This window comes from Melanotaenia boesemani, chromosome 13 (assembly GCF_017639745.1).
Source record: "Melanotaenia boesemani isolate fMelBoe1 chromosome 13, fMelBoe1.pri, whole genome shotgun sequence".
Taxonomy (NCBI): Eukaryota; Metazoa; Chordata; class Actinopteri; order Atheriniformes; family Melanotaeniidae; genus Melanotaenia; species Melanotaenia boesemani.
In genome coordinates this window covers 14,870,724-14,885,374 of record NC_055694.1, presented here as the reverse complement: position 1 = coordinate 14,885,374, position 14,651 = coordinate 14,870,724, and the positions used below count along the sequence as shown (strand labels likewise).

General features: G+C 37.6%; 4 protein-coding genes across 8 annotated transcripts in view; 2 read left to right on the top strand and 2 right to left on the bottom strand.

The window, feature by feature from the left end:
* Positions 1–2,375, top strand: part of LOC121651981 (leucine-rich repeat-containing G-protein coupled receptor 6) — a 37,496-nt gene extending 35,121 nt beyond the window's left edge. Inside the window, exon 18 of the mRNA XM_042004485.1 lies at positions 24–2,375. Within this exon, the coding sequence (XP_041860419.1) occupies positions 24–1,168 (1,145 nt within the window). The 3' untranslated portion in view covers positions 1,169–2,375. The remainder of the gene's footprint in view (positions 1–23) is intronic.
* ube2t (ubiquitin-conjugating enzyme E2T (putative)) lies at positions 2,217–6,952 on the bottom strand. 2 transcript variants are annotated; one of them, XM_042004535.1, is made up of 7 exons: positions 6,797–6,952; positions 6,430–6,539; positions 5,336–5,405; positions 5,130–5,235; positions 4,889–4,987; positions 2,888–2,971; positions 2,217–2,577 (listed from the first exon to the last, which is right to left on the bottom strand). In XM_042004535.1, the coding sequence occupies exons 2-7, from the start codon at positions 6,536–6,538 to the stop codon at positions 2,461–2,463; spliced, it is 585 nt and encodes a 194-aa protein (XP_041860469.1). In that variant the 5' UTR covers position 6,539; positions 6,797–6,952; the 3' UTR covers positions 2,217–2,460. The 2 variants fall into 2 exon arrangements, with proteins under 2 accessions (XP_041860469.1, XP_041860470.1); XM_042004536.1 differs by having other exon boundaries at positions 6,757–6,949.
* Positions 6,953–7,368: 416 nt separating this feature from the next.
* On the bottom strand, positions 7,369–9,730 carry zgc:194242 (uncharacterized protein LOC100005854 homolog). Of its 3 annotated transcripts, none has more exons than XM_042004531.1 (4): positions 9,657–9,730; positions 8,645–8,901; positions 8,202–8,382; positions 7,369–8,102 (listed from the first exon to the last, which is right to left on the bottom strand). In XM_042004531.1, exons 2-4 carry the CDS (start codon positions 8,897–8,899, stop codon positions 7,906–7,908), a joined length of 633 nt encoding a protein of 210 aa, XP_041860465.1. In that variant the 5' UTR covers positions 8,900–8,901; positions 9,657–9,730; the 3' UTR covers positions 7,369–7,905. The 3 variants fall into 3 exon arrangements, with proteins under 3 accessions (XP_041860465.1, XP_041860463.1, XP_041860464.1); XM_042004529.1 differs by having other exon boundaries at positions 9,505–9,711; XM_042004530.1 differs by having other exon boundaries at positions 9,587–9,711.
* Positions 9,731–10,035: 305 nt separating this feature from the next.
* Positions 10,036–13,840, top strand: etv7 (ETS variant transcription factor 7). 2 transcript variants are annotated; one of them, XM_042004505.1, is made up of 9 exons: positions 10,036–10,283; positions 10,482–10,626; positions 10,745–10,909; positions 10,994–11,170; positions 12,089–12,217; positions 12,408–12,491; positions 13,006–13,148; positions 13,286–13,386; positions 13,481–13,840. In XM_042004505.1, the coding sequence occupies exons 1-9, from the start codon at positions 10,251–10,253 to the stop codon at positions 13,668–13,670; spliced, it is 1,167 nt and encodes a 388-aa protein (XP_041860439.1). In that variant the 5' UTR covers positions 10,036–10,250; the 3' UTR covers positions 13,671–13,840. The 2 variants fall into 2 exon arrangements, with proteins under 2 accessions (XP_041860439.1, XP_041860438.1); XM_042004504.1 differs by having other exon boundaries at positions 10,040–10,283; positions 12,360–12,491.
* Positions 13,841–14,651: the final 811 nt, after the last annotated feature.

Below are 14,651 nucleotides of genomic sequence, written 5' to 3'. Positions count from 1 at the left end.
GAGTTGCCTTTGTTCTGTTTCAGGTCCCTTTCGTCCCTGTGAGTCTCTTTTGGGCAGCTGGCTAGTTCGTGTTGGCTTGTGGTCCATCTCCCTGGTGTCTCTGCTGGGGAACTCCATCCTGCTCTTATCCCTTTTTGGCTCACCTGGAAACTTGTCACCACTTCGCTTCACCGTGGCTTGCATGGGTGCTTCCAATCTGATGACAGGGGTGTGCACGTGCACCCTGGCCCTTGTGGATGCTCTTACCCTGGGAGAATTTAGTCACTATGGAGCCCGCTGGGAGGGAGGTCCTGGGTGTCAGGCAACAGGATGGGTCTGGGTGTTTGCGTCTGAAGCAAGTGTGTTGTTGCTCACTCTCGCAGCAGTTCAGTGTGGTATGAGTGTGACATGCGCTCGTGCGTATGGGAAATCCCCATCCCTTGGGAGTGTACGCACATGTGCACTTTTTTGCCTTAGTCTGTCCGTCACACTAGCTTCTCTGCCATTGGTAGGAGTTGGAGAGTATGGATCCTCACCTTTCTGCCTGCCTTCGCCCTTACCACCTCCACCTCCTCGTCTGCCATCCTCCCTTGGCTTTCCTTTGGCACTTATTATGATGAACACCCTGTGCTTGCTCATCGTCACAGGTTCATACATCCGTCTTTACTGGGAGTTACTCAGGGGGGAATGTGAGGGCTTGTGGGATTGTGCTATGATCAAACATGTTGCCTGGCTAATATTCACTAATGGCCTCCTGTATGTACCAGTAGCTTTCCTCTCCCTTTGCTCCCTTCTGGGTCTCCTCTCTTTGGGGGATGAGGTTCTGAAATCAGTCCTGTTGCTCCTCCAGCCCTTGCCTGCTTGCCTCAACCCTCTTCTCTTCCTCCTTTTCTCAAGAGATCACTCTCAGTTGTTCTTCTGGCCTCGCCCCAAAGCACGCCCACAGCTGCGCCGGGACCACACCCTGGACTCATTGGTCTCTGTGGAGACGGAGAAGAGCTCTTGCTCTGATTCATCAATGCAGGGGTCACTCAATGATGCTGATGCCATGCACAGGGGGGTTTCTCCTCCTCAGCCCGGACTAGATCCAGTCAGATTGTCCCACTGCTCTTCCACTTCCTCTGTTCCTCTCATCCCTTGCCAAATACCCACTCTCACAGTCAGAGATAGAGAGAGGGTGACAGAATGAGAGAGCTATAGAGACAATGGATATCCAGAGAGTTTGGATCAAGATGCGATTCATAACACTTTCTCTCTGTATCGTCCTATCATGACTCACTTCTCATCCATGAGCCACCAAGCTAGCTGTGTGAAAATCTGGGACACTACAGGCATACAAGGACCATCTCTTGGCTATCGGTTAATAAGCTCTTTAGAATAAGTCAACAGAAGCTGTTGAGGACAATAGAGAAGTTGATGATAAAACAAGAAGAGGCTCGACAAATGGAGGCTGGGAAAAATTTTCTTTCAGAGCAAAGACTTTCTTTCAGGAAATATCAGTACTGTTGAACTACAGGACTATTTCGAGGACTCGAGAAATGTGATCACAACAAAGGCAAATTAGAAGTTAGATTTTAAGTGGAATTATTTTTTATAATATAGATTTTATCCTGTTGCTACGGTCCAATAATAAAAAAAATGGGACTCATCAACCACACCAGGCCATTTTACCAGTGTAAGCCAGTATTTTTCATCCATAGCAACATTGTCGGATACAGTGTGATTTACCAGTTTTGATTAAAAAAATATATAATAAAAATTAAGGTTTAGGTAGCAGCAAAACATAAAATAAAATAGGCTCCACATACAGCTTCATATGGTTTACATGGTTTGGTCTCAAATATGCAACTCTGCCTAACTGGAAGTAAGAAGTCATACGGACTGAATGGGACGTAGCTATCTTCCTACAGACTTTAGAGTAGGCAGGTGATATCTATACATACAATGTAACTACCTCTGAGCTAGCATGGTATTGACTCACTACAACCTTATGATGTTTTGTCTTCTTTTTATAAACAGCAAATATATAATTTTATATATTAAGAAATAAAACTTTAGTTTGTAAAAAAAAGAAAAAAAATGTACCATTTAGGTTGTACATACTTTGTATACAATTGGTAAGCATATATTTGAATAAAATTATTATCTTTGTACTTTATATACCCCTCTAACCCTCCCTCTGACTATGCTGCTATTCAAAAGCATAACAACGCTACACAAGAAGTCAAGGCATTGAATGAAATACATTAATAAACTTTAATATCACAACACATACACAGAATACTTATCAATATGCAGATGCTTAAGCCATCAATCCATATGTGTGTGTGTATATATATATATATATATATATATATATACACACACATAACTGGAGGACAGTGTTGGAGCTAAGTGAAATTTAAATTCTTCACTAAAACTTGGGAGATGTACAAACTATTGTGGTTGGCAAGATGGGATAATGAACAAGAAGGGTGGAAACTAAACACAGGGTCTCTTTGCTGGTTCTTCTGTCTCTTGGCGTCCATTGAGCACCTCTCTTTTTCGGGATAATTTATTTTGATCCAGAATATTTTCTTTGTTGTTCTCCACAAGTCCCTGGACAAACATACATGAAAACAATCAGTTTTATCTTTTTGTATGATTGTGGTTACATCTGGATATAAATCACATGTCATTAACTATGGTAAAAGCAAATGTTGCATAGCAGATTTTTTGAGGGGCCACAGCACAACCTTGTGGGTCATATGAGCTACTACACATAACTAACACCATGGAAGAAGACTGCTGTGGAGCAAGTAACATTACATCACTAAAAATAATGCAGCTACTTAACAAGTGGGCATGATGAACTTTAAAAAGCTGTTCCAAGAACAGCACTGAAATACCCATAACATTGAAAACTTACAGCATTTCTCTGAACTGCATGTTCCCGTGTCCACTTCCGGGCTTTTTCCATGAACAGGTGCTTGTTGTATTTGAACTCTGATGACTGCATTAAAACAAGAGGGAAAAGGTAAGTTTGTTACAGACCTAAAAGAGTGTGTTCTTACCCAATCTTTCTCTGTATTACCAGCTCAATAAACTACAATTTGAAAACTTTTCTTTTAGTGATAAGAGGTAGAGTGCTCATGAAAGATATCTTAATTTCTTTGTGTGTGTTGAGCAAAAGCCTGAACTTTAAATAAAACCACCATATGATAAGACTGCAATAGAGCCCCTCAAGATGTTTTTTAAATATTAGATAACTTTCAAATAAATCCTTTATCATTAATGATATAACAATATCGACTGTATCTTGTTAATGGAAACCTGGTTTGGCACTGACGCACCAGTTGTTTTCACTGAGGCTTCATTCTTTTAATAACTGGTGATTTTAATTTATACGTCAATAACAACTTTGAGCCCCATGCAAATGAGTTTTTAAGCCTTTTAGACAGTATTGATTATAAACAGCATGTAACACAGCCTACACAGAACAGAAGACACACCCTGGGCCTGGTCATAACCTATGGCCTGTCCACTGGTGTGTCCTCTGTTGTTGACCTGGCTGTGTCAGACCACTACAGTGTATTTTTTAATATCATCAGTTTTATCTAAAAAGAGGCCTCAGTGAGAACTCCGAGGAACTCCTAAAGTGGCTGCAAATTTTATTGACATTTTAAACCAAACTCCTGCTCAGATTTTACCTGCTTTGTGTGATTTTATTGTAGACAATTTTTACAGCAAACTGAAGTCAGCCATTGATGCTGCAGCTCCAATTAAAACAGAAACTATAATATCCAAACCTACATTGTCGTGGAGAAACGAAGAACTCAGAAACTTAAAAAGAAATTGCAGGAGCACAGAGAGGAAATGGAGAAAATTCAAAAATAACTAGACATTTTTAAAGAAAAAACTCAAATTTTTAAATAAAACAGTAAAACAGGCCAGAACACTACACTTTTCCAAACTTTTTTTTTTTAACTAAATGCGTTTTTATCTTGGTGGATATAAGCTTTGAGGCAAGACAGCAATGGTAAGACATTTTATGACTGTTTTACAAACAAGAAGCATAAATTAAGCCTTTGTTTTTGCATCTGGTTTGGTAAATCTTGGTCAGTGAGATGAAACTTACAGTTGTGGAATCTGTGAGATGTGAGCTTTCAGTAGAGGTGCCATTTTTGCACATTCATGCACATCCTGCTTTCTGTCTGTTCACCTGATGCTGATATTCATCACATATTGTTTCTTCTGTGTTCTGCTGACTTTTTACCTTTTAGTTAGTAAATGCTGAACATTTCATCCTTCTTTGTCATAAATATTTGATTTTATAAATATAAATGAAGAAATATTTTAACTGTTGCTGTTTAAAGAGAAAACTACCGATAAATGTTTGTGTTTAGTGCAGGGGTCTGCAACCTTTATAATCCAAAGAGCTGTTTTTGCCTCAGTCCATCTAAATAAAACTTCTTTAGAGCTGCAAATGTTACAAGACCTTTTGAAAAAAAGACAACTTGTACTTTTTGATAAACATCTACTATAGGAAATTTGTTGTAATTATTAACCACATTTTTATTTCTATTTTTAGGTTTTAAAATAAAGAAAAACATATATTTTTTACAGACAGACTTTCTTCTATGGGATGTAGATAATTGTGAAAAATGTAAAAAAAAAAGAAAAAAAAAAAAAAAGGAGAAAAACAAGGAGAAAAAAATGTGCTTTTTAAATAAAAATTGATTTGATATAACAGATATAACAGAAGATTTATTAAGTTCTTTTCCAGTTACATAAAAACTCTATTGTCACATAGCTATACTGGCTTAAAACATTTTTTTAAGAATTAAGCACTGCAGGGTAATTATGTATTCAAGTAAAACCACTGAAAGAGTTAGTATATGTGGCCAAACAAAGATCACATGCAACTCACTATGTCAGCCATAAGTGGGTCATCTGGATTAGGTTCAGACATGAGGAGCTGAATGGAGGTGAGGACTGTGGAAATGTTTAGAGATGGCTTCCAGGCTCCCTGAAAAAAAAAAAGTCAAAGCAAAACCTTATCTAAACATGTATATATCCCTTTTCTTTAAAAGCTGAGAAAAAGCAAAACATAAAGAGATAATTGGGGTGAAACATTAAGATTTTCTTATGTGTTTGAAATCTCTTACAACCTTTGGTGGGAGTTTGAGAGCATCATGGCAGATACGTCCTGAGTTGTCAATGTTTGGGTGGTAGATTGGGGTCAAGAATCGTATTTTTGGAGGCTCAAATGGGTATCTAAGAGATAAAGTAAGTCAGCTGAACATGTTTTTAGTAAATGCTTTTAACTGGCAAATGGCTAAATGAGATGCAATATTAAGCTCTGAAGAAAAGGTACCTCTCTGGGATGTTGACTTCTAGGGAGAAGAGTCCACCTTCATATGGAGTTCCTGTTCCACCCACTATCTCTACAGGGGAAAGCAAATGAATGAAAATGAACCACAAAGTTTTAAGCACTCTCATTCTGCAGCACTTGGTAACAACCTCAAACACACATCATTAAGTACTTTCCTCGTTATTCTCAAAAACCCTGATCTCAACCTTTTGAAGTAAATCTGTGATTTTGATGAAGTGACAAAACAACTCAGCCTAAATCCAGTATAGAGCTGTTCAAGGTTCTCTCTTTTAGCAGTAATACATAAACATGAACAAAAAATAAAAACAACATACTGTTTATCAAATTTATAGTTCTCTTAACAAAAATGGTATAAAAAACTACTGATAAAATTGTTAGTTTCACAAACCAAGCAAAGTCTCATCAAATATTACTCTAGCAAGTTTTTCTTCTCTTTACCCTAAGTATTGCAAAATAACACTCTTTAACTATGAATACCCCTCTTAATCTTTTCCAAAAATCTAAAATGACAGAATAATGAGATGACTAAACGTATATATGTAAGAATGTAATGTCACAACTTAAAATAAACAACTTTAGATAGTTTTCACTATAGACCATCATTACTTTAGACAGACTAAGGAGATTCATGAAATAGCTTATACAATACTGATTTATGCACTTTTTAAAAATGGATTAAATTTATTTCATTCCACATCAGTCTACCCACAAATAGGACTGGATGCAAAAATTTAACTGCATGAATATTTGTTAGATGGATAATCAGTTTTAAAATTAAGGTCCTTGGTACAGGTTTTTTAAAATATGGAATTCTCAGTATCGACAGGAGTTGTCAAGCAGAAATATCAATACAACAATGTAAAAATCTGTAAAAGTGCAGCCTGAAAAACATCTTAGAAATATAAAAGTGCATAAGAACTATGGCAAAGTGCAATTCAACTACTTAACAGAATTTTGAACACAGGTACTGAAAGTTCTCAGTACCTGTGCAAGCTATATGTATATAGGTCGGATTCCAATAATCAGCTTTCATCTCCATTTTTGATTTTCTGACATGACAGTGATGAGGTACTAACGTGCACGGAGCTCGTCAATCCGTTCTTCTGTCTGCCAGCATGTTATTCCGGGAGGTGGCTCGGTGCTCAGCATCTGAAGCTCACGCTTCAAACGGGAAGCCCTCTGCATTCTGTAAAGCAGAGAATAAAGCAAACGGACGTTATTGGTGCTTTGTTACTGGCAGAAAATAATTGTCAGCACAGTATGTTCTGCTTACTTGCAGTCTTCAGTTTTAAGTTAAAATATTTATTCTACAGGTTACCTTGTTGCTACAAACTTACAGTTCTTTTGACATGCGTGTCTATGTTTAAAATATGCTTGTAGATCAAATGAGGAAATACACTTACATTAAATGTTATTTGCTCGATTCAACATTTAATCACTTACGCTGTCCTGTCTGCTGTTCACTTTGAACCCGCTGTCAAGCTCTCAATTTTCAGCTTTTTAGTTTTACAGAAACGCTTCTTGCTGTTTTGAATTTCCCTCTTCGTCCGCAATCAGCGCCAACTGCGCTTCTTCTTCGTGTCTTTCTTCTTCTGCGGATTTAAAAGTGGTTATTTAACTGGAGCACGATCGCCACCTACTGTTCAATTTCTATGATTGTTTCTAATTGCAAAACTCAGTGAATGGACCGTAACATCTGTTATCAATCCAGGCAAAAGACGACTTTAACCACCTTCTGCCTTAACGACTGTGTTTATTGAAGGTACAGTAGGAGGTGATTTGGACATTTAATTTCCGTTGCTTGTCAGTTAAATCCAAATTATTTAACCATATTGTAATTAAAGGTCAAACTCAGCTTAATTTGGATTTAACGTGGGACATAATAGTTTTTAAGGCACTTCATCATTTATACTCCAGGAAAAATTGCAAGAGTATACCATGTATTTATCTACGATGTATGCCACTTTTGCAAAAATACACACTCAGAGAAATGTAGTAACTTTTGATTATTTTGGTTCTTTTTCCCACTTTAGTAAATTAGTTATTATTTGATCTAATTTAAGCCTAATATACTTAAGTTCATCCAACTGTTAGATCTTCCCAATATTTTATGTCTTTAAGCTTAATGATTTTATGAAAATATAACATTACCATTCTGCTCCGAAAGAATCTGAATCAGATGTACTTTATTAAATAAGTTATTAAAGAACTAATTCCAAGCATGTAATCTGTTTTCAGACATAAGAATTTAGACATTCGTTTGTCAACTGAATAAATTTGCACTATTGTAATTCTGATATCGGAAAACAAATCTTCTTGGTATTGACATATTTCAGTCACAATATTAACAGAATACAATACAACAGAATGATCTTCTTGTGCCAAGGTGCAACTGAGCAACCTCCAAATATGTTGAAATAATCAAGGGAAACATTTTTAACAATGCAGTTACATATAATAATTCATGGTAAAAAAGGCATACTATGTTAAATTTAGGTAATTAGAAAAATAAAACAAATTAAAATAACAGAATCAGGGTGGAACATGCACTTTCATTTTAAGGCAGTGGCATAAATAGCCTGAAAAGTTATGTCCTTGTGCTGTTTGTCTTCCATCTTGACATCAGTGAAGCCAGAATCTTTCAGAGCTGCCATATAGGTGTCTGGGTGCCAGTTCTTTCCTGGCAGCACTCGCTTTGCTGTCAGTGTCGCCAAATGAGAAAATCTTAACGTGGTAATCATCAGTCCTCCTGCGTGGGTTAAAAAATGTCAAACTTATTTGAGGCAGATTTTATTTGAAATACAAATACATCTTGAAAATAAAGTCAGTCCAGCTGTTACAAAGATACCTGGTTTCATTACACGATGTATTTCTGTGGCTCCCTTCCTGAGGTCAGGCCAAAAGTAGTAGCAGTTACAGTGAAAGACTTTATCCACAGTGTTCTCTGCCAGAGGCATTGCAGCAACATCACAGTGGTGTAGAGTCACTTTCCCACTGGTTATGAGTTCTTTCATTCGCTCCTTTGCCATCTGTTATAGTAGAAAAATAAATAATCTAGACTGTTCTAAGGTGTGTTCTTTCTCCAAATACAAATTTGCTAAAGATATTTCAGCTTTTTGGGCAACAGTTTCTTCAATTTTGTCCTAATTATTATTCTTTATAAAAAATATTAAAGTATGTGACTAGTTAGGTTGACTAAAGAATTTGTTTTACATTTTACAAAAGTATGATCATTCTGTATTTTGGCATTTATTTGAGTACTTCAATCAACTCAAAGTATTTATAGTTCACCTGATGCATGTACTCTGAATAATCCACCCCAATGAGGTGGCCATTAGGATCTGTGAGCAGTTTGGCTGCTGACTGCAGACCCAGACCCGGACCATGACCCAGCTCCAGCACAGTGTCCCCTGGTTGGATCCCGCACAACTGCACAGCATTTTCCTCAAGGACCTTGTTTCGAACTGTAAGAAGCTTGCTGACCAACCATCCGCCCACTGATCGTGTGGGGTTGCCCAACTGTTTCCCCAGCTTTGCAGCCCACATCACTGAAGAAATATGAGACAAATCATGAGAAAAAAAGTATGTACATTAGAAAATTATATTAGCTTTTATTGAGTATGTTTTGTGGTCCACTGGGAGCAGCACTGGTTTCCAGTGTAACTGCTGTAGTAATTTGGGACTTGCACTTCTTCACGCTTTGGGTGCAGCAGTCTGTCGCTGAAGGAGCTCTGCTGTCAGTGTGGATGAGAGCTATCTTTGTCTCCCCAGCTGTCATGGGGTCTATTTTGATCAATAAAGTCAGGTGTAACAACCACTAACTTTGAGCCCACCTTATTCTGTTATCCCGTTCTCACAAGAAAGCGGTCTACGTGATCTTGAGATAACGAGAAAATTAACTCGTTATCTCGAGATAATGCTTTAAAAAAAGAATAGAACTCGAGCATGGCCACTCTCGGCTTCCGTAATTTTATGCCCAGTTAACAACAAACTAATAATTTGCTTAATGCTGAGATTTATTTCAACAAATGAAATTTATTTTAAAATACTTCGCAAATATAACATTAGAACAGGAGTATTAGTGGGCGATTGACTAGGTAGGCTCATTATAGAGGAAACATTGAAGTTGGGAGATGATAAAAGTTACTCATAGTCGGTCCCAAAACATTCCTGCAAATTCTCCATCTGTTTTACTATTTTAATGCGTCGCATAACAGCAAACTCATTTCTCACCACTGTAGCAGCTGTAGTTTTTGGATAAGGAGTTTTGTTTCTCTCCCGCTTGTCTTAATAAACGTCGTACCTAATTTTATTTTCTAGTGAAACCCCGTCCAGCAGTCTGTCGCTGGCTCTGCGTTACTTCCTGTTAAAAGGAGGCGGCGCAGCTCTGTTTAGTCGGCGCACGCGCTGCTTCGTCATTTACATTGCAACGCTCCTGAAACTTCAACTCACTCTTCTTGCTATTTCATTTCATTCCCTCCCACTTGAATTCTCAGTTTATGCAGTGAATACACAAAAAATTTGAAAATCACATTTATTGTGTTACGTTTCATGTATTAGCCTACAAAGATTAAAATGCGGAGCCGTCCCACAATTATCTGTTATCAAATAAAGACAAATGCTTGTTTTGGAAGTAGGATCCCCTGTCGTTGCTTCCTCCAACGAGCCTGTTTTACACACACCCCCCTGCGAGGATTATGTTTCGTTTTCATTTCCCGGAAGGGTCGAATGTGAAAATCGTACAGCATTTATTTAATAAGATAACGTCTTTTATTTTCATTTAGAATTGAGTTTGGCCTAGTTGAACCTTTAGATTATTTCATGTAGTGGACGAACGGGACATCTGCTTACGAGGAAACCATGCTGTTTTTTTGCTCCATCGAATAAAGACATTTCCATGGCGAACACCTTCCCGTCACCTTCGATCAAGGTAAATTAAACTGCAAGTGGGAAAAAAAAGCCCAGAAATTGGAGCTAATTTATCCCTGTAATATCAGAGTGGAGTCAGGGGAGAAAGGTGTAAATCTTGTTTATGCTGTTTTAAAATCTTAGGTTACTTTTGCTCTGCATGGCTGTTTGGCACTGAAGTTTGTGTAGGCCTATTCATGTTTGTGTGGATGTTTTGTAGGAAGAAAACGGAGCAAATAATCCATCTGAAATGCAAGGAATTCAAGTCAACCTTCCTCCAAGTGTGATTCACCCCCCACCTAATCAGGTTCTTTTAGTCAGTTCTCCAACTCAGGAAGACCTGTGGCAGCTACCTGGACGCCTGAGTGAGTCAGATTCTCCTCTATGCGTTTCACTTTTTTTTTTTTTTTTTAAAGTCAGCACCTTCAAAAGCCATATGCAGCCAGTGTTGTTTGGCTTTATATTAAACTGTGCATCTAATAGGAATAAACCCATCTCTGTGGGACAAGGAAGATGTTGCCCACTGGCTCTATTGGGCTCAGAAGGAGTACTCACTGCGAAAGCCAGAAAAGGGATGTTTTGAAATGAATGGCAGAGCCTTGTGCCTCCTTACCAAAGAAGACTTCAGACGCCGCTGCCCCAGCTCAGGTAGAGAGAAGTGTCCGTGCATTGAAACAGTGTGCTGATGTTGCTTTGTCTGTGTTTTCTTGAGATCTTCTGGATTTTCTACAGGAGACGTTCTGTATGAGATCCTTCAGTGTGTGAAGCAGCCAAGGAGAAATGTTGTCTGTGAGCCCCCTAATACATTGTCTTCTGTGGCAAGTGGGCACATTCTGGTTGAAGCCAGTTGCCAGATACCCTCTCACACTGTGCAAGAGCCACAGTCTTTGACAGTTAGTGGCCCACCAGGTCAGTGAAAATTTGATTTACGGAATTACGATTTTATTCCTAAGTTTTTATGGGTTTTTATCCCACAAATGAGCTAATGACCTCTCAAGATAGAATGACTGAGATATGAGATAAATGCCCAAACTGTACAAATATAACATCTAATCAAGAACTGGGCAATGAATTATCTACACATAGATACACGTTCTTGCAAATAGATAAATATGTCCTGTGTGCACACACACATTACATACAGTGTCATTACACAGCTAATCCTTGAGTTATGAAAACAAATTTGTTATTTTAAGTTATAATATGGATCCAAATGACTTCTGATCAGCATGTACAAACACATCAAGGCTGAGTTTATGCTTTCTGTTTTGGTTTTTCTCTTTCTTTTGTGAATACAGCCATTAGCTTATTTCCTTTCCTTCTTTAAACCTGCCCCAGCTTGACCATTGCTTACCTATTCTCATTTTCTTCTATATGTTTTATTTGCCACTTATGATTTTTTTTTTTACTTTTTGATTATTATAATGGATAATTCTGTATACTATGCTTTGTAAAAAGTATATTCATTACAACTCCTCACAACAAATAAATGTATTGGAGATAAAAGCGCAGTATTTCTGTATTAAAAAACTATAAAACCACACACGTACTCTACAACCACACACATTCTGTGTTTGTATCTACCATAAAAAGGTGCTTTCCATTGTAGGAAGTAGGGTGTGTGCCAATGAGTTGTGGCAACAAGAATTACTGATCTTACAAATCCAGAGTCCAATGTGTTGACTTTGTCCTGCTTTCAAGATAAAAAATGGCTTCTTCATGTTTAACATTACATTAATCCGTTCATTTTAAATTTTCAAACTGTGGTAAAATAACTTTTGCTTTCTTTTTTAGCATTTCACATTTCTTCATTTTTCTGTCTTGCAGTATCACATCCTGCCACCACTACAGTGTCTGCAGCTGTTGGAGCCACTGTGAGCAGCGCACCTGAGCCTGTGTCACCTCTAAGAGATCGCCCCATCATTCACCCCTACACTGTTCCACTCACACATAATAGTGGGTATAAATGGAAACTTGCCAGAAATACTGCAATATTTTGCCTTGCATTTCTAATAATAAGCATGAGAATGCATTTTCTGTCTCTCTTTTTTCTTTCTTTTTTTTTTTGTCGCTTTCTGTTTCTGCTAATAATCAACAGCTGTATCTACACTTCCGCACAAACAAGGTCAGTGTCCTCCCCTAACAGAGAACTTCCTCCAGGAGCCTCTAAACCTGTCCAGTCGAGAGAAGCCAAGGAGTCCACTGCACAAAGCCAATGGTCGCATCCCAGGTATTGTTCTATTCATTTGTTGAGAACCACTTACAGACATACACACACACAAAACAAAAAAAACCCCAAAAATTTCATCACATAAAATCTGCAGAGATATACCAAAAAACTGAGTATCAATTTTACAACAAAGTCAGCAGAAAAACTCACATTTACCAGTCCTTAAATATCAGCCACCAAAGTTCTGATAGTTGATGATTTCACACATTCTTGTAAAAGTAGACTGACTGATTACAAATGAATGAACAAAATCCACTTTCAAAAACTAACAATTCCTTTCAGACATGCAAATATCAGTCTACAGACAGAAATATTTGCATCTTGTTGACTTCTTTTACATTGTTCATTCATATTTTACTGTTATAGAGCTGTTATCTAAACAGTATATTAAACAAATATTCTGATCTTGAGTTATAAGAGAAAAATGATATAAAATTAGTATTTGTAATGCAGGTGCTTTAAAGAACTACGAAACCAAATAACTGTGTGTTACTGCTGTTTTAATCATGGTCAGAGTGCAGACTGCTGTGGGACTATGTGTATCAGCTGCTGTGCGATGACCGCTACCATGACTACATTCGATGGGAAGACACAGACCGCCTGGTGTTCAGGGTAGTTGACCCCAATGGATTGGCACGTCTGTGGGGAAACCACAAGGTGAGTTTACTACTTTTGTGTTTCATCCAACAGGAAAATATAACGCACATGAAGACAGTTATTCAGCATAAGCAGGGGATATGGGAGTAAAATCATGCTTTGCCTGGCCCCTGACGGTCTGAAAACTCTTTTGACAGAACCGGGACAACATGACCTATGAGAAAATGTCCCGTGCCTTGCGTCACTACTACAAGCTCAACATCATCAAAAAAGAGCGAGGACAAAAACTCCTCTTCAGGTCTCTGTCCATTTTTCTTTTTCATTCACTTTTTGTCTCCTCAGAAAAGCAAGCAGCATTATTATTACAGCTTTTTCTTTGACTTCCCCTGCAGGTTTCTGAAACTCCCACAGGGCATCAGGAAACAGCAGGCTGATGCTGCTGGGTCCCCTGGGCGCACTCCACCTCAGGATGGGGACTTTCAAGACAACAGCCCCGTACATGAATTCATTGAGGATCATTTTGAGGTTTCACCCGATCGGGCTTCTCCACAGTCTTCTTCAGCGGCTGCTGAAGTGAGATAAACAAACAAACAAACAAAAAACAAAACAAAACAAAAAAACAAATGGGGATGAAAGTACAACAATACTAAAACTCATCTCAATTGCAGCTGATTTTTTTTCTGTCTTTGCTGTTAATGACTATAAATGTGATCTGGATTAACACTAACAAGAAAACTTGTGGTACAAAATAATATCAATATTTAGCTAACAATCATCAGAACTTAAATTTCTCAGGCTTGCTTAACACAACTGCAACACACAGACTATTTCATATTCAGTCTTGCAGGTGGGTGGTGGATGTGATGTGGGTCATTCAGGTTTCATTGCAAGATGTAGCAGCGGTAATGGTTTTTACACATAAATGTTTATTTAAATGTCAGTTTTTTACTGAAGATGTTTTTTTCTGCATTGTGAAATAAATATTTTATTTGGTATAGAAAGAAACTGGGTAACTGTGCGTTCTTTCACACGAATAAAGCAAAGGAAATGTAATTAGATGGTAAAATTAAGCAACATGGCGATTCAAAGTGACAAAAACAACATCATTATTTTTACCAGAAGTATTTTATCCAACAACATAAAACCAGTCCCAGCACCAGCAGGGGGTGCTGTGGTTGCACAGTTATTTAGGTGTATGCTGGCGGCTTTTTCCCCCCTAAATTCTAACTTTCATTGACTGTCTACAAATCATCTCATACACTGGAATTTATATTCATATAAGAAAATCATTTACATTTTTTTTTTTTTTTTTGTGAAATAAAAAAGTAAATGAAATGAGACTATGAATTCAATGATGTTATTGATATAATTTTTTTTCTTGAATGAATAACAATAGTAAATTTCTTTAAAGCTACTGTGTTTTAAAATCCAATAAATCCAATCATTTATCTGTCATCCTTTCCATGTAACTACAGTTCTATGTAACTACATAACAGTCTGAAGAACTTAAAATGCCTTAAGAGATGGACAAAAAGCCATTGAGACTGCCATGTCACATGGGCA

Excerpts from the sequence above, each read along its gene's own strand:
- ube2t (XM_042004535.1), bottom strand. The coding sequence starts at position 6,538 with ATGCAGAGGGCTTCCCGTTTGAAGCGTGAGCTTCAGATGCTGAGCACC. Across the intron at positions 4,988-5,129 it reads CTCTCAAACTCCCACCAAAG|GGAGCCTGGAAGCCATCTCT; the intron begins GTTGTAAGAGAT and ends TTTTTTTTTCAG. Across the intron at positions 2,578-2,887 it reads ATGCAGTTCAGAGAAATGCT|GGACTTGTGGAGAACAACAA; the intron begins GTAAGTTTTCAA and ends ATGTTTGTCCAG.
- zgc:194242 (XM_042004529.1), bottom strand. The coding sequence starts at position 9,565 with ATGCGACGCATTAAAATAGTAAAACAGATGGAGAATTTGCAGGAATGT. Across the intron at positions 8,902-9,504 it reads GGAATGTTTTGGGACCGACT|TGATGTGGGCTGCAAAGCTG; the intron begins ATGAGTAACTTT and ends ATATTTCTTCAG. Across the intron at positions 8,383-8,644 it reads ATTCAGAGTACATGCATCAG|ATGGCAAAGGAGCGAATGAA; the intron begins GTGAACTATAAA and ends CTACTATAACAG.
- etv7 (XM_042004504.1), top strand. The coding sequence starts at position 10,251 with ATGGCGAACACCTTCCCGTCACCTTCGATCAAG. Across the intron at positions 10,284-10,481 it reads TCCCGTCACCTTCGATCAAG|GAAGAAAACGGAGCAAATAA; the intron begins GTAAATTAAACT and ends GATGTTTTGTAG. Across the intron at positions 11,171-12,088 it reads GACAGTTAGTGGCCCACCAG|TATCACATCCTGCCACCACT; the intron begins GTCAGTGAAAAT and ends TCTGTCTTGCAG.